General features: G+C 43.4%; 2 protein-coding genes, 1 long non-coding RNA gene and 1 pseudogene across 13 annotated transcripts in view; 2 read left to right on the top strand and 2 right to left on the bottom strand.

Moving 5' to 3' along the window:
* Window positions 1-8,522, top strand: part of LOC120685283 (disease resistance protein RGA5-like) — a 34,003-nt gene extending 25,481 nt beyond the window's left edge. For 2 of the 7 annotated variants that reach the window (XR_005679435.1, XR_005679437.1), the window contains 8 exons: window positions 2,274-2,387; window positions 2,472-2,588; window positions 2,728-2,871; window positions 3,279-3,474; window positions 4,483-6,523; window positions 6,603-6,721; window positions 6,813-7,633; window positions 8,126-8,520. Coding sequence is in view for 1 of the 7 variants with exons in the window: in XM_039967109.1 (XP_039823043.1) it covers window positions 2,274-2,387; window positions 2,472-2,588; window positions 2,728-2,871; window positions 3,279-3,410 (507 nt within the window). In the remaining 6 variants the exon portion in view is untranslated. Of the gene's footprint in view, window positions 1-2,273; window positions 2,388-2,471; window positions 2,589-2,727; window positions 2,872-3,278; window positions 3,616-4,482; window positions 6,524-6,602; window positions 6,722-6,812; window positions 7,634-8,125 lie in introns of those variants that run through there. The other 5 variants (XR_005679433.1, XR_005679432.1, XR_005679434.1 and 2 more) reach the window with 5 other exon arrangements.
* An 888-nt stretch (window positions 8,523-9,410) lies between these two features.
* Window positions 9,411-11,308, bottom strand: LOC120685282 (annotated as a pseudogene).
* Window positions 11,309-12,931: 1,623 nt separating this feature from the next.
* LOC120685281 (U-box domain-containing protein 45-like) lies at window positions 12,932-15,418 on the top strand. The gene is made up of 3 exons (XM_039967108.1): window positions 12,932-13,165; window positions 13,268-13,375; window positions 13,672-15,418. Exons 1-3 carry the CDS (start codon window positions 12,992-12,994, stop codon window positions 14,755-14,757), a joined length of 1,368 nt encoding a protein of 455 aa, XP_039823042.1. The 5' UTR covers window positions 12,932-12,991; the 3' UTR covers window positions 14,758-15,418.
* Window positions 15,419-17,822: 2,404 nt separating this feature from the next.
* Window positions 17,823-22,198, bottom strand: LOC120686733. 5 transcript variants are annotated; one of them, XR_005680348.1, is made up of 5 exons: window positions 21,905-22,198; window positions 21,301-21,374; window positions 20,942-21,039; window positions 18,680-20,060; window positions 17,823-18,167 (listed from the first exon to the last, which is right to left on the bottom strand). It is a non-coding gene; the product is annotated as an uncharacterized LOC120686733 (long non-coding RNA). The 5 variants fall into 5 exon arrangements; XR_005680349.1 differs by lacking the exon at window positions 21,905-22,198 and adding an exon at window positions 21,725-21,880; XR_005680350.1 differs by lacking the exon at window positions 21,905-22,198 and adding an exon at window positions 21,687-21,879.
* Between the last annotated feature and the right edge of the window lie 451 nt (window positions 22,199-22,649).

Genomic DNA, 22,649 nt, shown 5'->3' with positions numbered 1-22,649 from the left:
TTTAGGGCATTAAAACATGCTCCAAAATTTACTAAATTCGAAACCTAAGGTTCATTTTGATCGTAATTTATCATGTTAATTTCATTTCGCTCAAGTTCCATGGAATTTTTTTCAAAATCTGTCAAAATAATCAAGTTTGGCGCAAATTTGGCCTTTAAGAACAAACTTACAATATTGCTATGGAACATCAGTCAAATAAAATTAACATGGTAAACTAAATTTAAAATGAACCTTAGGTTTAAAATTTGATAAATTTTGGAGCACTTTTTGATGCCCTAAAAATTCAATAAATTTTAAATTTTACCCATAACTAAAAACAAAAGTTAAAATAGTTTTCCTATCACCTACTCTACCTCTCTAAAAAGTTTCATAATTTTTAGACCCATTTAACTATTTTTCCCTTGCTATTAAATTTGGAGAGAGAGAAAAAAAGGAAAAACCACTCTGACGTCAGCGCAAACCGCCTTGGAAACCGGGGAAGGGTGAAAAACAAACGGTTTTGATACTTGGAGTTTGCAAGATTCCTGGTTTTGTACATCGGGGTTGAAAATCGAACGAGGGCAATAGAAAGATTGTAAAATGGACTTTTTCCTTTTTATTGGTGCCACTGGGCCAAGCTAAAGTTGCATCGGCCTCGACACGAGGTTCACCGACGCACCCGGCCCGGCCCAATTGTGCTTCTACGACTAATTTTCTTTTGCTTTCTTTTCACAGAGTTTGAACTAGAGTTGGCGAAATTTCCAAGCCACAGTGAGTGCGTGGTTTGGAACCAAAGATTCCCAAAAAGGAATTTCGCATAATTTGCCACTTACGAATGGAGTACTTTCATCCTTTCATGTGCCAAACATCTCTCAACCGCATATGAACAGCTCTTCCTGGATGGTGTTGCCGAACAGTCTTCCAGTTTTCTTTCCTACTTCCACCGCACCATCGGAGTCACATCATGCGCTCAGGATGGAGTCGGATATAGAAGAATCGGATCAGGCGTAGCGCCACCGTCCACACCGTCACGACTGCGTCACGCCGACGCCGACGCCGTCGACCATGACGGCCCAGCGTCCTTTCGTGCGTCCGGCGGCGTGGTCGGTTGGCGTCGCGTTGTCGCGGGCACACAGATTCAGACCTCAGAACGAGAGGCCCTCCCCAGCGGTTGCCCAGAAAGAATGTATTCCCTTCCTTCATCAAAAAGGAGCGGTAAAAATTATCAAAAATCCCGATGTTAAAATGAATTAGGATTGACACTTTGACAGATACGTACCTCTTCTTGAAGTCGGCGACGGCGAGGTGGAATTATTAGTCACTTGTCAACACAAAAGTGATGCAAGTCTGAATCGTCACGCATCAACCAGACGTATAATATATATAGTTCCCTTCAAAAAGAAGAAGAAAAGTTGAATATATAGAAGCATAGTTGGCGAAATAAACAACCACACCCAGTGTCAACCAAAACAATATGGTTATTTCCAAAGCCAAGGCAGTATTGTTTTCAATTACGATATCTAGTCATCTTAGTGACCACTGACCACAAAGTTAATCAGAACCTGTGACATCTGCATCTCAAATTGTCGACATCACCTGAATAGTCTTTGAAACTGTACGCTAGACATGAAGAAAAGCTAGTCTATTGTATTGAGTTTGATTTGTAGCAATGCTTGGGAAGAAGTTCCATTACATCCAAACAAATGCTTGAAAGGTCTATGCTTAATGTTGTATATAGTTGTTATTGAAGGCAGAAATATAAAATCAAGTTGATGTATTTCTCCACAGAGAGCCGGCATCTTCCTTTGTATTTGCTTTTGCTGAGAGCTAATGACTAATAATCCATGTTTTACCTTGAATGAGAGTTGAAGTGTTTAAAGTAAGGGGTTTATGGTTTGTAGAAACATAACTTTTATGCTTATGGTGGAACACATGTAATTGTAAGTGGAAAAAAAAAACTGGACCAACCTAGAGGAACTAGTCAACTAGGTGGCATAGCATAGAAAGAATAAATAGGCACCCAAATTCGAGTTGAACCTAGTTGATTGGGGGTACAACCACGCCTGCCACCTACTGAGCTAGGTGCAGTTGCCCAATGCTGTGACTGAATCTTGGGCACATTAAGGAAGCATTCGGAAGCCTGGATAAATTGTTTAAAAATGATGTTTGTATGTTTGGCCTTCTTATTCAATGCAATAATATTCCTTCTTTTGGAACAATGGTGCCCATTTCTTTCATCCTCTAAATCATATCTAAAGAATTAATCACTCTAACACTTTATTCTCATTGGTCAGAGAGTAGGTGTTCCACAAGGAGCTGTGGGTTGGCAAGGACCCCCACAAAGTCCCTCTTCTTACATTGTCAAGAAGATTTTGCGGTTGGAAGTGCCAACAGATACATACCCTAATGTATGTTTTTATGTGTGATATTTCATCGGTTACTCGTACAGCACTATGACACCATTAATTATACTACTTGCTGTTTTTGTACAGTTCAATTTTATTGGCCACCTTCTTGGCCCAAGGGGAAACTCTTTGAAGAGGATTGAAGCCTCTACAGGTTGTCGTGTTTTCATCAGAGGGAAAGGCTCAATCAAAGATTCTGGCAAGGTAAGTGCTACTCCGGAAATAAGTTGACATGGCTATGTACTGTATTTAAAATGACTGGATGATTGTTTTAAGGTTTTATTTTCTGATTAAATCTAGCAAGCCTACAATACTAACGGTGGTGCTCTTTTCATTTGTAAAGGAGGAACAACTTAAGGGAAGACCTGGCTATGAACACTTGAGTGAGCCCCTCCATATCTTGATTGAAGCTGAGTTGCCTGCTAATGTGATCGATTCTAGACTTGCAAAGGCACAAGAGATCCTTGAAGAGTTATTAAAGCCAGAGGTATGCACATGTTTTCTACTTTTCTCAAATCTATTATCTGCCTTTCTGCTTTTCAATCTGCAGCTTATCTCAAACATATGCCGAAACATCCAAACATGCCAAAGAAAGAGCATTGTTTTACAGAAACCTCAATTTGGCGGATCTAGAAAAAATATTAGGAGGGGCTTTTTCACTTCATCTTCTACCTATACCTATTCCTTTCAAGGTTCAATGGCTACAAATTTATAGGAGGGGCTCTATGCTTCTAGCTCGGGTAGGAGGGGCTCTAGCACCGGCTAACCCACTAGATTAGTGCTATGGGCTATGGCTTTTGCAGTTTTACCAGCTCATAGTACTCCTCAAATGAATAGGCAATCAACTTCTTTGACTTCTGTTTCTAAATCTGATTCTTACATACTTACACACAGGATGAATCACAAGACTACTACAAGAGACAGCAACTCCGGGAACTTGCCATGTTAAATTCGCCCCTCCGAGAGGAGAGCCCGCATCCAGGTGGTGCTCCAGCAACTCCAACAGTCCATGCCTTCACACCCTAATTTTTCATGAGCAAGCTTTCATGACAGTGTTGGCAGTGCGCGACATCCTTTACTGTACTAGCAGGTGAATTTTGATCTCCCATCCCATGTGACATTAACCTTATGAGTGACAGATGACTATGCGTAGTGTATCCTCTGTGGCTGTATAATTAGAACATTTGATTTATTTGTTACTGGTAATGCTGAGATATAGTACTGTGCAAAATTCTAAGTTACAATGTGTTAGTGTGTCGGTATTTACCTTAATTATCCGCTTTTCGGCGCAACCTATCCGTGAGCCCTCCTTAAATACTTACTCGCAAGCAGAAATATGTATGGTATTTCGAAGCAGCTGTGGCTATCCGCAACCAATGTTTTCAAATCGAGCGATTAATCGACCTTATCTGTCCAGCGTGCTCGATTAAGGTCCACGACTCGATCAGGAAGCCTAATCGACCGGTCGAGCGACTAATCGGCGACTAGAGGCGATTAATCGCCCGACTAGGGGTGTTCTCGATCAGGTTTGTGTAACTGGGCTAGATTGCTTGTGGGCTGGTGAGAAAATGAGAGGCCCAAAGCCCACTAGGGTTAGAACTCAAGAAGCAAGACTGGAGAGAGGCTCCCAGCGCCTCCATTCCGTCCCGAGACTCCCGACCGAGCCACGCCTGTGTCGACGACTCGGCGGCCGCCGCTCCCTCCATTGCCGTCGCCGCCACGGCCTGCCGGCGCCGCGAGCGAGCTGAGCTGCCCCGACCGGTGACCTCCTTCCCTCTTTTTCCTCCGGCGAGCTCCCTTCTTCCCTCCGTTCCCTCCGGCGAGCTGCCCCGACCCGCGACCTCCTTCTGTCGGCGCGCGAGCGCGAGCACGGGTGACGTGTCCGGCGAGCTCCAGAGAAGATGTCTTCGTCGTCCTCTGATAGTGCGGGTGAGCAGTTCCTTCTTCCCTCCTTTCCCTCCTCTGTTCCAGACTTCCAGTGTGCCGATTTGCTTTCCCTCCTCTGTTCCAGACTTCCACTCTGTTCCAGACTTCCAGTGTGCTGCCGATTTGCTGCCAAGTACCATTGCATCCTGTGATTCCTTTGCGTCTTGTGCAGAAGGGGAGCGGAGGCGCGCTATGGTGGAGGTTATAATGCCCGAAGCAGATGCACGCAGTGCTGGTGGGAGTGGTGACGCTGCCGACCGTCCTTCAGTGGTTGCCTCCACTGGTGTTGTTGGTTCTTCTTCCTCAACTGCTGCAGATTCTGCAGCATATGCTGAGAAGGCTATAGCAAAACTGCCGTCGCACCTTGCTGCGGAAGCCGTCGATCCGAAGAGGAAGGCAAAATCCAAAGACCCGGGATGGAAATTTGGGTGGTGGCCTGATCCAACAAAGAAGGACTTTGTGAAGTGCATATTTTGCCAGAAAACTATTCCTGCCGAAATCAAAAGGTTTAAGCAGCACCTTTCTAGTGGGAGTGCTGATTGCATCAAATGTGAACATGTGCCCGAATTAGTTTCGAGAGAGATGGATGCTTACTTGAAGAAGAATGCACGGACTGTGGTTGTGTCAATGCCATCGGATGAAGAAGGTGATGAAGAAGCTGATGGAGAAGGTGAACTTGAACCTGAACCACAAGTTGCAAAACCAAGTTGTGGGACAAAGGTGAAGCAAGCAAAGAAGAGAATTGTTCAATCGGGCATAACATCATTTGTTGTTGCTGCACCAACAAATCCACAAACTCAAAAGCACTCAAGGTCAGTGAGTTCATTGCTTTGCAAGTCCCCGGAAGTAGTGGTGGCAGAGAGGCATAAATCCAAAACCTCTCAATCTACTCTTGAGCATTGCACCAAAAAAGGGAAGGAGGCCAAACAAATTGTTGATGACCATGTCGCTGATTTTTTTTTTGAGAATAATATTCCATTGAACGTCATCAACTCAAGAAGTTGGGAGATATTGCTCGAGTCCATTGGGCAGTGTGGTCCGGGGTACCGCTCTCCATCATATCATGAGATGAGGTGTCCTTTGCTTGACAGGGGTGTGGACGGGACAGCAACATTGAGGAAGAAGCATGAGGAGGCTTGGAAGGAATATGGGTGGTCACTTATGTCCGATGGGTGGACCGACACAAGGCAACGTCATTTGATCAATTTTCTTGCCAACAGTCCAGCAGGCACCTTCTTTCTTGGTTCTGTTGACGCTTCAAGTCAAGTTGCAAATGCAACAATGTTGGCAGATTTGTTGCAGAAGGAAATTGAAAAGGTTGGGAAGGAACATGTAGTGCAAATAATCACAGACAATGGAGCTAACTTCAAGGCAGCTGGGAGGATTCTTATGGAAAGGATTCCACATTTGTTTTGGACACCTTGTGCTGCCTACTGCTTGGATCTGTTGCTGGAGGACATTGGTAAGATCAAGGAGTTCAAAACTTGCATCAATAATGCAAGGAAGGTGTCCAGATTCATCTACAAGCATGGGAGATTTATTGACCAAATGAGAGAGAAGATAAGTGGAGATCTTGTGAGGCCAGCTGTGACTCGCTTTGCTACCTCTTTTCTCACTTTGGCAAGTATGCATATGAACAAGAATGGTTTGAGAAATTTATTTGTTAGTGATGAATGGCATAATACTAAGTTCTCCAATACTACAAAATCTCCAATACTACAAAAGGAAAACAAGTGGAGCATGTTGTTCTTTCAATGCCATTTTGGAAAAATATTGAAGATTGCCTAAGAGCTTCACAACCACTTCTTGTTGCTCTAAGGATAGCAGATGGAGATGAGACACCAGCGGCTCCTGAGATCATGGCTGCCATGGATGTGGCAAGAAACACCATAAAGGAATCTTTGAAGCACAATCCAAGATTACTTGCTGAGGTACTAGAATACTATGGGAAGAGATGGGAAAACCAGATGGAGCAAAAACTCTATGGGGCTGCCCTATACTTGAATCCAGCCAAGTTCTTTGCCATAAGGGACCAAGACAGGAGACAAGCTGCAAGACCAAGATCCATGTTTAATGATGTTTTGTGGAAGATGATAAGTGATGAGGATGAACAAACAAAGATTAGTAAGCAAGCTGATGACTATGAAAGGTCCGAAGGAGATTGCTTCTCAAAGCAAGGAGCAATAAGAGATAGAGATAAAAAAAAAATCCTAGTAAGTTTTCAGAAATTGTCTCCTTCCTTTCCTTTGTCCTTCTTTGTTGAAGCTAATGAATATTTCCTTTATGTTGTAGTTTGTTGGTGGGGTTCATATGGTGGCCTAGCATTCGAGCTCCAAAGTTTAGCAAAAAGGATTATTAGCCTTTATTGTTCTGCATCTGGGTGTGAACGTAACTGGAGTGTGTTTTCTAATGTAAGTATAAGTATTGTAAGCTATTAAATGTTGATTTGTTGTTGTACATCTGATCTGATCTGAATTTGCTTTTGTATTTCTTTTGTTGCAGATCCATACCAAAAAGAGAAACAGGTTGGAGCACAAAAGGTTGAACAAGTTGGTGTATGTTAGCTACAACCGGAAGATGGAAAATAGGTTTCAAAAAATTAGAGAACTTGGTTCCAAAGGAAAGAAAAGCAACCCTCTCTTGCTTGACGAATTTCAATGGGACAATGAATGGGTCTGTGAAAGTGATCCTGTTCATGAAGGTGATGATGGTAATATTACTTGGAGCAACGTGGATGAAGCTATCGGTGCGACGGAAGGTCTCCAAGGTCGACACTTCCCTAGGGCTGCTGCTGCTCATGCAAGTTCTAGCGCTGCCTCTGGTAGGATGATGACATATGTTTCTAAGAAGCGTCCAAGGAACCAACCAACTCCAACTCCAGTTATCCCTGAAGATGATGACGGTGATGAACAAGATGAAGCAATGGAGGAGGATGACGATTCTGCTGCTGCTGGAACTGAAGAGGATGCAGGCTTCCATTTGAATGATGATTTACTAGAGTAGAGATTAGAGATTTATCATAAGCCTGGCCTAGTTGGCTTTTGTTATGTATTGAACTATGTTTTTGGCTTTGTGTTGGACCTGGACCATTGTTGCTTTATCCTTCATTGCTTCTTTATTAGTTTGGTTTTGTACTTGTTGCTGCTGGCCTGCTACTGTGATGCATAATTCAATTTATTGACTGTCATATAGTGCTCTAACTTGTTAATTCTTTGTTATTCCAGCTTCAACAGGACAACAACAAGTCAGCAACAATATGGAGTTTGCAAAGAGGATCAGGAGCTATGGAGTATGGATTATGGAGGATAAGGAACCAATTTCAAGTAAGTCACCATTTGCTCTATATTCAGTACTTAGACATAGAAAACTAGACACTTTCTTGGCCTGAAATATATATTCTCATATATATTTCAGGCCCGACTAGATAATAATATAAGTATATATAATATATATATATATATGTGTATATATATATATGTATATATATGTGTGTATATGTATATATGTGTGTGTATATATATATGTGTATATATATATGTGTGTATATATATATGTGTATATATATATATACATATATATATGTATATATATATATATACATATATATATGTATATATATATATACATATATATATATATATATGTGGATCATAATTCCTGGATGACTAGAGGACGACTAGGGTCGATCAGACCCGACTAATCGATCCTAGTCGGCGACCAATCACGATTAGTCGTCTGGTCCACCCATTATTCGATCAGACGATTAGGCGATTTAAAAACATTGACTGATGATACATATCTCGTTTTGTGCACAGGTATTGACTCCATAGCAGCAGATCTGAAGGAGAACAAGATGATCATCATAGGCGAAATGGATGCTGTTGCAATTGCAAAGAAGTTAAAGAAGATTAGGAAGATTGACATTGTGTCCATTGGACCTGCAAAGGAAGAAAAGAAGAAAAGAAAGAGGAGAAAAAAGAAGAAAAGAAAGAAGAGAAGAAAGAAGAGAAGAATGAGAAGAAAGAAGAGAAGAAATGATAAAATATAAAGCATAATATCATTGTGTGACCTCTCTCTTATCTGCAGTTGCAATAGCTTTGAGCCTTTGACTTTGTACTGATGTTTCTATGTGAAGTTACCATGTAAAAATTATACAACAGAGTACAAATTAGTTAAAAATAAAAGCACGATTTGTGCATCTCTTTAGCAATACATGCTCCCTACCTCAACAACCTGTGTTCATAAATGACTAGAAGCTCAACCTAATAATATTTATCAGGGAGCTCAAAAACACAGAAAGGATGGCAATAATGGACAATCCTGGCAGATCTGTATGGCTGTATCTAAAAATGAATCATATGAATACTCTCTTGACATCAGAAGTAATGGAGGACTGGTCAAACTGAATCTTGAAAACTACTTGAATAATATTTAGTACTTAAAGTGCCATGTTGAACCGATCCCTATCCCTTAAAGAAAAGGGAAACTTTTCAACAGGTATGAATATTGATAAAGCCAGAAAAGGTAAGATTTTTAACATCAATAGTGAATAGATATTGCCATTATCTTAAAGAGCACCAGAAAGTGGCAATAGTGCATAAACATCCACCTCTTAGTGCTCAAAGATAATTCACATTTCATTCTCAGATCTTATCTGATTTCTGACATGTAATCACTAATCCTATGCTAGGGTTGGCAGAAATGACTTTCGGTGCGGAGCCAGACTGCGGAAAGACACAAGTTACTGTGGCGATGTTTCTTGTCTATTGGATAAAAGATCATGCAACTAGATTTGTATGCTTTCTTGAGCACATCAGGTTGAGGGAACAATACAAGTCTTTTCCATTCTATCGAATCAGAGGAGCAGTAAAACTTTAAAGGTGGATCAATTAATACCCTAATGTTCATCATGTTGTCCATTAAAAAAAACAATTGCCTGATAATTTATTTAGGGTGCGTTCTTGACACAGTGTAGTGACAATAAGCAATCAGGTATCATCTAGCTTGGGAGGCTAGGACCTAGGATTAGCAGTAAAACTACTGTTATGTGTACACCAGTGCAACAAAAAGAAGATTGGATGTCCTATGTAGTAGGACTGGTGAATCAAGATTTATTCATTACTCATGACTAGTGTCCACTACCCTATATCATTTAGATGTTACAAAAAATAGTAATAGCATACAACACTACACTTCTGTACTTCATCAACAGATAAATAATCCCATGGGCTACATCAAGTATATAAATTATAGTGTAACTAGTTTCAAGAGTCCTCCCTCTTAATCCATCTTTCCAAAATGGAAACAGATGAAAGTAATGAACTACTCTGCATCTAATTATGGAGCATCTCATCTCAGCATCTTTTGTATCCCCCAAACCTTGACAGCAGATGAAGATAATGACCCTTATCTGTCATGTACTTGATGACATTGTTAGCTTGAGAGTCCTTCCCAGCATTACGTAGTCTACTCACTAGACTACTGTACACTGAGAAATTTGGTGTGCATCCATGCAACTCCATGTCTTTCAGCATAGAGAATGCTTTATCAAACTCCCCTACTGTGCAAAGCCCCCCTATCATGGAATTGTATGTGTACACATTCGGAAGCTGCCCTCTTACCAGCATATCATCAAAAAACCTCTGGGCTTCCTCAAATTCCCCAGCTGCCACATAGCTTGTGATCATAACGGTATAGCAGACAACATCTGGTTCACAACCTTTCTTGACCATCTCATCAAAGAAGTACCTGCAAGCTTCTAGGTTGCCAGCACGGCCAAGACCATCAATCAAATTTGTGAAATGAAGCACATTTGGTACACACCCAACATCACTCAAGTAGTTCAGCAAATTGAGAGCTGCGGGGGGTTTGTCTCCCTTACCAAGCACATGGAGCAACAGATTGTATGTATGGAGGTCTGGCGTAAACCCATTTCTCCCCATCTCATCAAGTAAACGATGGAATTGATCCAACTTACCAAGCATATACTTTGCACGCATCACTATGTTGTATGTCAAGATGTCAGGGAGTGCCCCTCAAGGATCATTTTCTCATGAACCCACTCAATCAGAGAGTACTGCTCTATCGTCAGAAGCATGTGCAGTATCGCATTGAATGCATTCCTGAATGGGCGGTACCTGAAAGTACTCAACTTGATGAACCTCTCCACCAGCCTCCGCCTCAGCCCAACATTTCCCAGATGCGCATATCAGGAGGTGGAACGTCCGGGCAGAGACAGGCAGTCCCTTTTTCCGCCATCTCCTCCAACAGCCGCCACATCGCCTTCACCTCCCCACACTCAGCAAAAACCTTCATGACCAGGTTGTACATGCTTGTGTCGTGTTGATACCCGTCCTGCTGCCCTGCCCACACGAAGAACTTGTACGCAAGCTTCGGGTACCTTTCACGGTTCACACTGTCCACGGACACAACAAACCTGAACAGCACCTCCCTTATCAGCACGTTGGACACCTTCGGGCGCATTTCATCGAGCGCCTGGCGGGCGCTGAACCCTGGGCCGTCCTGCAGCAGGATCCTGTCAGCTACCAGCCTCACATCCTCGAACAACCGTCTCCTCGGACTGTGCCCAGGGGAAAATTTTTCGCCATCATCGTCGTCACTCTCCGGCGGGCCTCCTGGTGGCGGCAGCCGGAGGAGCATTTCCCGCGGTAAGCGGCCCGCATCAAGACCTATCACCTCCTCTCCTCCCTCACGGACGCCGTCACTATTGATCTGTACATTGTCCGAGGGACTCTCGCCGCCGTTTCTGGAACTGTCACTGCAGAGATGCCGCGACGGGCAGAACCGGGCGCACAGCGCCCGGGCTGCTCGGAGCGGAGGTAGGTGAGCGCCCGGGATCATAGGGACAGCGCGCCGGAGCGCATGGCGAGTGAGCGGCTCCGCAGGAAGATAGTGCCGAGCTTTTTATTCGAAGTGTGGCGATGGCCGATGGAGATGCCAATGGCGGGGGTGGTGCGACGGCGCCCAAACGGGGAAGGAGAGAGGTGCTTGCTGCCGTCGTGCGCTCGATCCCCACGAAATGGAAACTCGCGCCTGGGCCGAATTTTCCTTGCTTTGCTTATTGGGCCTTTCTGGATACGTACATTCTGGTCTCCTCGCCTTTGAAACACCCGATAAAATTTAAGGGCTTTCTGGTTCCCGCGCCAAAAGTCTCCGAGTTTTTCCTTTTTTATTTTAGAAAAACTTTTTTCCTAATTTTTTATTTTTGTAGTTTATAACTAATTCATACAAATCTCTATGTATCCTCATATAATAACTTTTCAGAGTAATTTGTGCAAGAACGTAATGCACAACTTTTTCTTGGGATAACTTTTAAGTACAACTCCTACAAGAAATTGTAGAATTTTGAGAGATGTTTCCATGTTTGAAAACTTTTCAAGATAGCTTATACACACATAGATATTTATTATTTTCAGCATAATATTTTATGAGAGTATTATCAAGCGTAATTGTAACATAACTTTTACGCATATAATCTATAGAAATATTCTTTAAAAATATGATTTACTAGCTACATGCCCGTGCGTTGCTACGGGAAGCGAAAAGATTTATAGCGCAAGACACATAATACTTGATTACAAAAATCATAAAATAAAAACTAAACATGAGTCAAAAAATATACGCAATCCATCATTGCTTTGCGCTATGCGTCATGGTTTATCAGATCAAGCATTACTACAATAGGGCCAACTGAGAACTATATACATATATTACCCATTGTTCTTAAGGCGTTGAGGCGAGGTGTGGCGCCCTACCTCCTCTGGACGCCTAGGCGAGGCGAGGCGACGCCATACACCAACGTAAAAGCAGCATATTAGCAGTATAAAGGGGAAAAGAAATGAGAAAAGAAGAAATAAAAGAGAAAAGGCCCGAGAAGAATGTAAGGCCCAGCCCACCAAGTCACTACCAGCCCATAAACTACTCATCAGTCCTCCCGTGAGCCCACCCTCTCCACCCTATCGTCGTGCGCCGCCGCTTGCCCGCTCCTCCCAGACAGAGCACCAGCGCCGCCAGTCCTCCTCACCAGCGCCGCCAGTCCTCCTTGCCGCAGCCACCCCCAGATGGAGCACCAGCGCCGCCGCTCCAGGAAGGGGCGCCGGCAGGTAGGCAGAGACGGAGCAGAGCACCGCCGCCGAGGATTCCAGGTGCTGGCGGCCTGCATTCTCTCTCTTGGGGGCCAGATCCCGCCGGCGCCGGTGCCGTCGAGGATGAGGAAGGCAGAGATCGTCGCCTGCTAGTTCTGGTAACCTTCTTGCTCCTTTCATCTCCCGGTCGCTCCTTCCCCTTGCTCTTCCGCTCTTCTTGCTGGGCGTCGGCGACGCCTTGGCCTCCCTGAGCGCCTTGACACCTTGGCGTCGCCTAGGCGACGCCTTTAAGAACTATGATCCCCTGCCAGTTCTCGGTCAAAGACATGAGAACAGCCGTTAAACAACACAAATCCTTGCGTTTGAATGTCTAGTGACCTGATATTAAAGAGGAGCTCATTTTTACCAAGCTTTTTTTTTGCCTATGATTTCATTTCATTGCTGGAAGCTTGATTCATCTTTTAGATTATTCTTATAGATCTTTTTCGCTGGATGTGTAAATTTCAAGTCTGTTCTTTCCATTATTGTTGATGTGGTTCATGTTTCACTATTTTGCTCTTTTAGGTTCACAGCTCAATGTGTAATGAGATGACAATGATATTGGATAAGGTTTCTTCTATTCTTCCATCAATAGAGGCAGCTCGACCAGGTTGTAAAGCAGGCATACAGGAATTAAGCAACTTATATAATGTTGTTGAGAAAGGGAAACTCATAACTCTACACTGCATTGATTGTAGTAAGCTCTACTTGGTACGTTGTCTTGATGGAAACTAAATATTCTGCTATCCTATCTATATTGTTTTAATGTTTTTTAAGAAAAATGTTTGATGATTTTGGATATTCATGATTCAGGCTATTACTGGAGAGGCGATTGTAGCAAGATGTGAAAGGATCAGGGACTCACTTAGGCGGAGTTTGTTTCTTATTCGGAATATGTTTCCACCAGCACTTGCTAATCAGGTTAGCTGACGTGGTTTGCTGTTTTAGTCTATTTTATCTGTGCCAGTTAGTTCAATTTTTGCTAGTACCAGTTTCAAGGAAAATGATCGACTTGTCCACTTGCCGCATTATGTTCCAATAGCTTATAGAACAATGTACCATGCCTGCATTTTACCTGCTGTGAACTACAACTCATCCAGAATGTGCTTATATTCACTTGTAGGCATTATGTGGGCCTATGCATAAGAATATATTGCTTCACCATTTAAGTTCATGTATTGCAATTTGTTTCATTGTTATTACATTACTGCATACAGATTGCCGAAGTTCACGATGATCTCCGGGATGTCAAATTTGTTCTTGATCCAATAGAAGAAGAGGCTGGCAAAGCCATTTTACATATGCTCCGGCAGTCCGACGCAAGTGAAGAATTAGAACGTGGGACATTCCTGCAGGCTGCTTCAAAGTTGGACCTGACATCTCCTAAAGCTCTCTTAATTGAAAGACGAGCAATCAAGAGACTGCTTGACAAGGTTAAGGGTAATGATCCAAAAAAGGAGGGGGTCCTTAAGTGCTTTCTGTACCTCATTAAGAAGTATGGAAAGATCATAAGATCAGAGACTGGTGAACGGATTGAGAATATACAATCTGAAAGTCAGTCTTTAACTCCAAGCACAACTTCCAGTGATGCCAGCCCTCCTGAAAAATGCTACACAACAACAGACTTTCGGATTTATGATGATCACAATAGTATGTCTGGAGCCGCTACTCCGCCTGCGGAGTTCTGCTGCCCAATATCAACGAAGCTAATGCATGATCCTGTTGTAATAACATCTGGACAGACTTATGAAAGAGAAAATATTGAGAGATGGTTCAATGAAGGATATGATACTTGTCCTAGGACACAGATAAAGCTAGAGAACTTCTCCATGATCCCAAATACCTGCATGAGAGATCTCATTTGCAATTGGTGCAAAGAGCATGGTTTTACGCTTTCAGATTTTATACCTCCAAGTGAAAGTGCTTATAGTTACTTACCAGAGCAATTGCATGGTTACTCTATGTCAAGTTTGCACAATGTTTCTGTACCTCTCATTGCTGGAAAGGAGAACAGTTTTGTGATTGACCACAGCAATACATCTTTTGCATTGTCTGATGCCAGTTATGTCTCTAATGCATCCCACGCTAGGGACATGGAGGATTCAAAAGATATTTCTCAGTTCTCTTGGAACGCTGACTATCAAAAGTATCTGTCATTCCACAACTTCAACCAGGAGATGTTCCTGAGGTTCTTTCATGAGCTTTCCATGCTCCCATTAGAACTCCAAGACAAGCCAATTAAAGATTTGAAGAATGTTCTTGATTATGAAAATGAGGAAATTGAATATTGGTCTGTTGTGTAAATGATGGTGGAAATTAGAAACGAGAGAAGGTCTATGGCAGGAAATAGTGAGGAAAAAATATGTGAAAAACTCCTGTGTTGCCCAGCTGAAAAGGAAACAAGCTAATTCCCCAGCCTGGAATGATCTACTCTCAATCAGGGTTCAGGGACAGTTATTTTAAAGGGCATAAAATGAGGATTGGTAAGGGGTCAAATACTGATTTCTGGCTGGACGCCTGGTGTGGTGATATTCCCTTAATGGAAAATTTCCTGAATTATATGAGATCTGTAATGATCAGAAAATTATTGTGGAGAGAGTTGCATGAAAAAACTGGAGACTTTCCTTCAGACGCTGGTTGGATGCCAGGCTGCAAGAACAATGGAGGATGCTGAGTGATTTTGTTCCACTCCTGTGCTCTCAATGATGATGAGGATTCACCAATTTGGAGGTGGGAAAAAACTGGACTTTTTTCTGTTAAAACCATTTACTCCCATCTTTGCTCTAACGAAGTTGGGACACACCATAACGATATCTGGAATGCCAAGATCCCTTTGAAAATTAAAATATGGATGTGGCTAATCTACCACAATGCCATCCAAACAAAGGACAACTTGCTGAAAAGAAACTGGTCGGGTGACCATAAATGTGCTTTCTGTAATGAAAATGAAACCATTCCGCTTCTCTTCTTTGATTGTTCCATGGCAAAATATGTCTGGAGCATGGTGGCCTATGTCCTAGGAGCCAGGTGCAAACCTGCTTCTATGGAGCAATTTTGGTTTTGGATTAAGAGTATCTTAAAAGAAAAAAAGAATTTTCACATGGTTGGGCTCTCGGCCATTGGTGCCTAGGGTAGCAGGCCCTCGACTACGAAGCTCGTAGCTATGGCCGGTATGACCGTCCGGCCTTTGCTCCGGTTGATCTATGGTGAGCAGGAGGGAGACTAGAGAGAAGAGATAGGTTTGGAAGGAGTTTTGTTATTGCTTGCCTCTTCCACACGATTACATCTAGATAATATAGAGTCTTTCCAAAACAAACTAGGAAACAAATCCCTACTAATCAGGCGCGTGGCCCTCTGCGGCTGCTGCGGCGCGGCCCTTGCGGCGGCTGTACTGGACGCCCCACATGACAATTTTGGTTTTGGATTAAGAGTATCTTAAAAGAAAAAAAGAATTTTCACATGGTTGGGCTCTCGGCCATTTGCTGGGCGCTTTGGCTGGCCAGGAACAAATACTCCTTTGAGGGGAAGTTAACCAGGTCTCCTACGGAGATCATCTGCTCAGCTAGTTCTTTCATTTCTTACTGGGCAGGTCTGCAGAATGGGGGTGAGGAAAAGATGCTGGAGGATGGCGCGAACATCCTCAAACAAGCAGCCCCACACTTCCATCCACGGAGCGAGGGCAAGGGTCAAGTGCTGTTGCAGTGTTGATTCAGTGGAAGAAGCTTGGAAGAAAAAGAGGGGGCGCTCGCTCTGCGTTTGTCCGTGTGTTTCTTTGGTTACTAGCAGTTCCTTTCTTGCTACTGTCTTAGGTGTCCTGCTGGTGTAAGGGCTGCGTTCTGCTTTGGCAGCGCATTCTCTGTCAGTTGTTTTGTTGCTCAGGAGCTTGGCTTAGTTGTCCTTCTAGGGGAGTGACCTCGTGGTACCTGTGGTAGCTTTTTTCTTTTCGTTTGAAGCCTTTAAATTTCGGACCCTAGCTGGCTGTTAACGCTTTTGCTGTAATTTCGATGCTCCAAGTAATGAAATTCGGGCTTGCCCACGGTGAAAAAAAAATGAAAATGAGGTTTCATACAACCGGGTCGGTTTGATTACAACCGATTCGCGTCCAGTTGTAGCTGGTTCGCGTCCAGTTGGGGTTGGTTTGAGTTGCAACTAGTTCGTGCCCAGTTGCAACCGGGTCGGTTTGATTTGCAACTGGTTTTGTGTTCAGTCGAAACTGGTTTGCGCCCAGTTGCAATTCTATTATTGTTGTGATTGCAATTCAGAGTGCATATAGTTGCAATTGGTTCGTGTCTAGTTACAACCAGGTCGGTCTGAGTTGTAATTGGTTCGCGTCCAGTTGCAACCGGATCGGTCTGATTACAACCGATTCGCACCCAGTTGCAGCTGGTTCGCGTTCAGTTGCAACTAGGTTGGTTTGAGTTGCAACTGGTTCGTGCCCAGTTGCAACCGGGTCAGTCTGATTTGCAACTGGTTTTGTGTACAGTCAAAACTGGTTTGCGCCCAGTTGCAATTCTATTATTGTTGTGATTGCAATTCAGAGTGCATATAGTTGCAACTGGTTCGCGTCCAGTTACAACTGGTTCGCTGCCAGTTGCAATGAATTCCATCCAGTAGCAATCTGTCTAACAAGCACTAATTACGCTGCAGCCAAGTTGCAATTGTGTTGTACCTGTGATGGCAACTCATAGTACAATAAAGTTGTAATTACATACTTGAAAAAAAAGTTCATCAAATATAGCCTTCATAGATCTCGGTTTGTTAAGCATTTTTTTCCAGCAACCTGATGCAAACGGATTTGGAATCGAAGCTACAGTTTAGGAGATATTGCATTTTTCGTTCCGAATCAGAAAAACATTCCCTGCATGCATGTGTCTTGGTGGGCGGCGGAGGAATGAGCTGTGATTGGTTGCCTCTATGTATTTACTATAATAAATACACTTTATTATATTTCATATCCTGGGTACTCAATATTATTCAGTACCAATCACAGCCAACCTACGGCCCACGTCCGAGTCCCGGACTCCCAGCGCCAGCACCCCACGTCGACCGCTTCTCCGTGCGGTTCCGGCTTTTTTATTGTTTCCTGCGCTGCGCTAGACCGCTACTATGTGCGGTTCTGTTTCTTTTTTATTTCCAGCGTGCAGGATGAGACTTCTCTGTGCGGTTCCCGTTTTTTTCCCAGCGTTCAGGATGTGATTTAGCTAAGCAGATGCTTTCACGGGCACGTGTGACGAACTGACGATTATATAGCTCAGGGCTCAGCGATTCAGTTGATGCTTTTTTTTAGTACTAATGTTTAAGTGTGGCTACCTCTTTAACTATTTCCTAATTCATATGGCAGCTCGTACACCGTACACGGATGAACATGTAAACAATGAAAAAAAAGGCTGGCCCATGGGAAACCTTATCTTATAATTAGTGTATAATTTACATATCTCGGGCCAACTATCTAAATTGTGAATGATTGGCACACAATTGAAGCAAATAAGCTACTTGCGCCATCTGAAGGGTTAGGACTTAGGAAGCAGGTTCATATTACAGTCATACAAATGGATGTCTCCAAAAGACATGGACAATTATGCTAACATGAATTTTCTAGTCCCTTGAGGTATTTCAGCCTTCATCGTCATCTAACAGCTTGTTTCGATGTCTTCCACAATGCAAACAAAACTCAAACTTGTTTTGACCAATCTGCTCAAATGTTACCTTGGAGCTGCAGGAAGATGGAAATAGTTCAGAATGCATGTATAATAGATAGATAATGGTTCGGCTGAACGGTCACTCGTCCAATATGAGCATACAACAGCATGTTCAATCCATGTAGATTAATAATATCTTGGGCAGTAGCCACCAAATATACTAGTCATTTACAGCTTGGTAATATATTGAAATTTACTATACAGCAGCAAAGTCCTGAACATACCCAAGTAAACAGCTACGATCAACACAAAGGAAAGCACATTCTTTCTCCATATGGCACATACAAAAAATCAATTCTGAATGAGATTTCCAACAATATAACAACTGTCCTAGCTGAAGAACTCCTCCTTCACTAGCCACATAAAAACAATAAATCCAATTACTACACATTTTATCTACAGACTAAAGACATGTTTAATATAAAGCGACTAAAAGTGTAAATCGATTAAACAGGTTAGCGTGTCTTTTTCCAATAAACAATCAACATATCTTAAAGTAACCAACCAACAAGAGAAGGTTGCTTACCTCTTATGCCAACAGCTGAGCTTCCCAAGGAGCATCATGCTGAAGATGCTCTCGTGGAAAGGGTCTTTGGTCTGCACACAAAGGGAAATTTGGGACTGCTCGCGTCACCAAACTAGAACAAAGCTGAACTAGTTGCTCCTGCACAGATACATCACAAAAATTTGGGACTACTAATAGGCTGATAATTGTACACCTTTCTTTTGGATTACATATACATATTATCTAACGTAATTGACAGTCAAAAACAAGGCAACATGCAAAAAGTTATTCCAAATTTCATGGGCCAAACAAGGCAGAAACCTGGACTCTAGATAGTATTACACACTGTCAATATGCTCTGAAATCTGACAGAACCAGATTGAAGTTCACCCTATCTTTTGTGAGTACACTCTATCAGTTAATTGCATACTGCATACCCTTGTCTAAAAGGAACGATTTCTTTTGGGGTTACGAATTAATTCTGAAATGCAAATTAACCCACATCTAACTCATGCTTTTCTGTGCCTCAGTCGATGTATTTTTTTTTGTTTATAGTTCTATAATTCAGAATCATATAAAGATCTAACAATCCTGAATACAGATGAGAGGAGCATGGTGCACGTCTCATTTGAATCCACAAGAGAGGGACACTACGGATTCAATGGAGCCTTTCAGAGAATGAAATTCAGGAAATGAAGTCCCATTTGAGTACACATACATCGCGTTTTTGCTCTCATGGCTGACCTTCACGATGGAGGGAGTAGAGAACTAAATACACCATCTTGGGATGATGCACAGATGCAAAAACATCGCTACCGTCAAATGAGTAAAGAATACAAAATCATGGTGGAATTGTCATCAATCTATACTTATAACGCTGATTCAAGCTAACAAATGGAGGGTGGTTGGGCTGGATTAATATGAGAGGATTCTAATACAATAGCTATTGAGAAAAAAGGATTAGCGCCTTCAATTAGGAATCAAGCTTTTCTGTGCCTCCATCAGCCTACTTATAGATTAGCACATCAAATTTGGAATTTGCAAAAAATGATTGTTAAGAAGGAAAAAAATCAGCACAGTATAATCGGTACAAACTACAACATGAGGCAGAGCATGCAGAAGGCTTGGTTACGTCAAGATCACAACTCAATGCTCAGTTGCTATTGTCAGAAGTATCCAGGACATGAGATTTACCGAAAACAAGGTACAGTTTTTTTCAACAAACAAGATACAGTTCATTTCAAAAAAAGAATAGAGTTCACCTCTGGTACCTAGCCAATCTCACCGAGGAACACATGGCACCTGGATAGAAGGAAGCATATATATCCAAAGACACTCCCAGCGACCTACCTACTCCCAGATGATAGATATCCACACCATGGTACCAGCACCAGCAATGAGCCTGATTACCACATGAGATCAATTAAAACCACATTAAGCCAGCATTTTTTTGAAACATTAAGCCATCAGATAATATAGCTAGTCATGAATTATTAGTCCAACAGGTCCAACACAAAATAGGACCTAAACCTAAAGTTTAATATAATTTAAAAGAGATAATGATAGGATTTCAGGAAAATAACAAAAGGCTAGTTCATTTAGCGAATAATGTAATTGACAATCTGATCATTGCAACCTTTTATTGAAAAAAGTAAACTAAAAATTACTCTATACAAAAAATAATCCTAGGTAGACATCAGTTTGCAGAACACATCTCACATAAGAGCCAAAATAAAATGAATGGGAACCGAAGAACAGACACAATGGGATGCCAAAATGAATTAGCAGACAAGAATTTGCAAAACCGTCTGAAACGTTTTGCAGGAAAGATGGTCCTAGGGATCAGCACCTTGACAAAAGGTGCTCTACAGACTACAGGCTTATTCAGGTCTGAGGTTGAGTGCTTCACAGTGCAATGTCAAGGACTCAAGCGTGTTCAATGGAGCATCTCAAAGAGAAGTTCAGGAACGTAAGCTCTCATATGAGCACATACGCATCTCATTCTTGCTCTTGTAGCTGATCTTCCCAATGGACAGAGAACTAGAGAAGACAACAGCAGCCAGCACTTAGGATGGTGTACAGCAGATGCACATGGGTAATCAAGGCTAATTGACTGAAAGCACCAACAGGCATGCCCCTACTTGACTTCTTTGTCCAACCTCTAAACCATTATCACAAATCATCGCCACCAACAAGGGCAATCTACCTATCAAAAAAAAAAACAAGGGCAATCTAGCAACAGCAGGGGAAAACAAATGAACTTGAGAAAAGAGGGGCACTGACATCAGTGAAGACTCATCTGTAGAAATGTGCAGCTCCAGTGAGGGAACAGCAAGCTGCCGTGTGGCCGTCCAACAGTCGTGTGGCCATCATCGCTAATCCTGACACACATGTTCAGAGGGCGCTTCAGAGGCTATGCTTGATTCAGAGTAAGCAGAGGTTGGGGGATTCATGGCTGATTGTTTGCCATCATGTATCAAGTAAAAAATCATAGTGGAAGACAAAGCACCGAGTGGCAGCCGATTTAATTATAAGCAGCCAGCAGCAACAAAGCCACTGCATAATCATCTCCATGAAGAAATGAATCTCACTGACAATGGAAACAATTGAGGAAACAAAACTGATATGGTGTTAAATCTTACCATATACATGGGATCTGAATTTCCTTTCCAACGTAACCCATGTGGTCACAAAAGATTTCGCCAAATTTTACAGCCTGAACAAAATTGCAAACCCGAAATTAAGTTATGAACAACTCAATTAATCCACGAATACTTAAATAACTAGCTGCCGTGCCTAGAAAAAAGAAGCAAACTAATTCGATTCAGAAAAGATTGATATGGAGAGGAATGGATCTGTGGCTGTGGGGATTTGAGGACAGAGGGTGAATCGGAGGAATTGAGCAATTTAGTGCACGAGATCTTTGATTTGTAGAGGATACGGATAGTTGTTCAATCTTGGTCAATGTGAGACCGATGTATTACAGGAAAGAACATGGGAAGGGGAATGAGCAGTTCATCGATCTCACTATTGCCTCCAATGAAAAACACACGATGAGGAAGAGACCTTAGCATGGAGCTGAGGGATCTGTCCTCACCCATCTATGCTGTTCGACCTGCTTGATATTGATGTTCCTTCTTGTACACACGGGAATTAAAAAGAGCTATTACCTACACAAGCCTCTATGGAAAATCAGGGAGAACCACAGGGAATCGGATGGAGGAGGGGAGTGGTTGGCGAGGAAACCTCGGAAGAAATCAACAGCTTCTGGTGACGATGACGAGCCGAGCTGCCGCAGTGAATCTTGCCTTTTGAGCCAGTCGGCGCCGTGCTTATGAAGCTTCAGCGGAGCGGAAGGCAGGGGCCGATGGGTGAGGTCCCACGCGTTAGGTGGATCGGGTCGCAGGACTCCAGCCGGCAGTCAACGGCAACGGCAGCGGCGGCACTGCGGCAGGTACTGACCTGGGGCGACGACGACGACAGCGGAGCGACCTCGCGGAGCTCTAAACGGACAACGGTGAGCCAATGGATGACTTCCCGCTCATTATGTGGATCGGGTCGCAACTCGGGCCAGCGGTCGATGGCAACAGCGGCGGCAGCACTGACCTGCCGACGGCGTCGGGAAACGGATTGCGAGCTGGGGGAAAGAAAACCGCTTGTGCGCCACCGGGGTGGGAAGGGGGGTGGAGTGGTGGGAGGTGTTACCGCAGAGGGGGAAACCAGGACAGCTCGCCGTCACGGCGCGGGAGCAGCCAGGGCGAGCAGCCGGACGGCGCCGCGCCTAGACCATCTGCGTGCCGCCCTGCTCCTTGCGCCCGCGTGCCGCTCGCTGCCCCGCGCGCTAAGCCGCCAGGACCCGCATCGCGCAGCACGCGCCTGGCCCTCGCCGCGCCGCCGTGCCGCAGCTCGTGGAGGCGGTCATCCTCGTCGGGGCGGTACGGGAGCCGGCGGCGCAGTGCCTCGCCGGGACGACATGAGGGTCGAGGATGCC

This window comes from Panicum virgatum, chromosome 8N (assembly GCF_016808335.1).
Source record: "Panicum virgatum strain AP13 chromosome 8N, P.virgatum_v5, whole genome shotgun sequence".
Taxonomy (NCBI): domain Eukaryota; kingdom Viridiplantae; phylum Streptophyta; class Magnoliopsida; order Poales; family Poaceae; genus Panicum; species Panicum virgatum.
This window is presented reverse-complemented; position numbering and strand designations above follow the sequence as displayed.

Excerpts from the sequence above, each read along its gene's own strand:
- LOC120685281 (XM_039967108.1), top strand. The coding sequence starts at position 12,992 with ATGTGTAATGAGATGACAATGATATTGGATAAGGTTTCTTCTATTCTT. Across the intron at positions 13,166-13,267 it reads ATTGTAGTAAGCTCTACTTG|GCTATTACTGGAGAGGCGAT; the intron begins GTACGTTGTCTT and ends TTCATGATTCAG. Across the intron at positions 13,376-13,671 it reads CACCAGCACTTGCTAATCAG|ATTGCCGAAGTTCACGATGA; the intron begins GTTAGCTGACGT and ends TACTGCATACAG.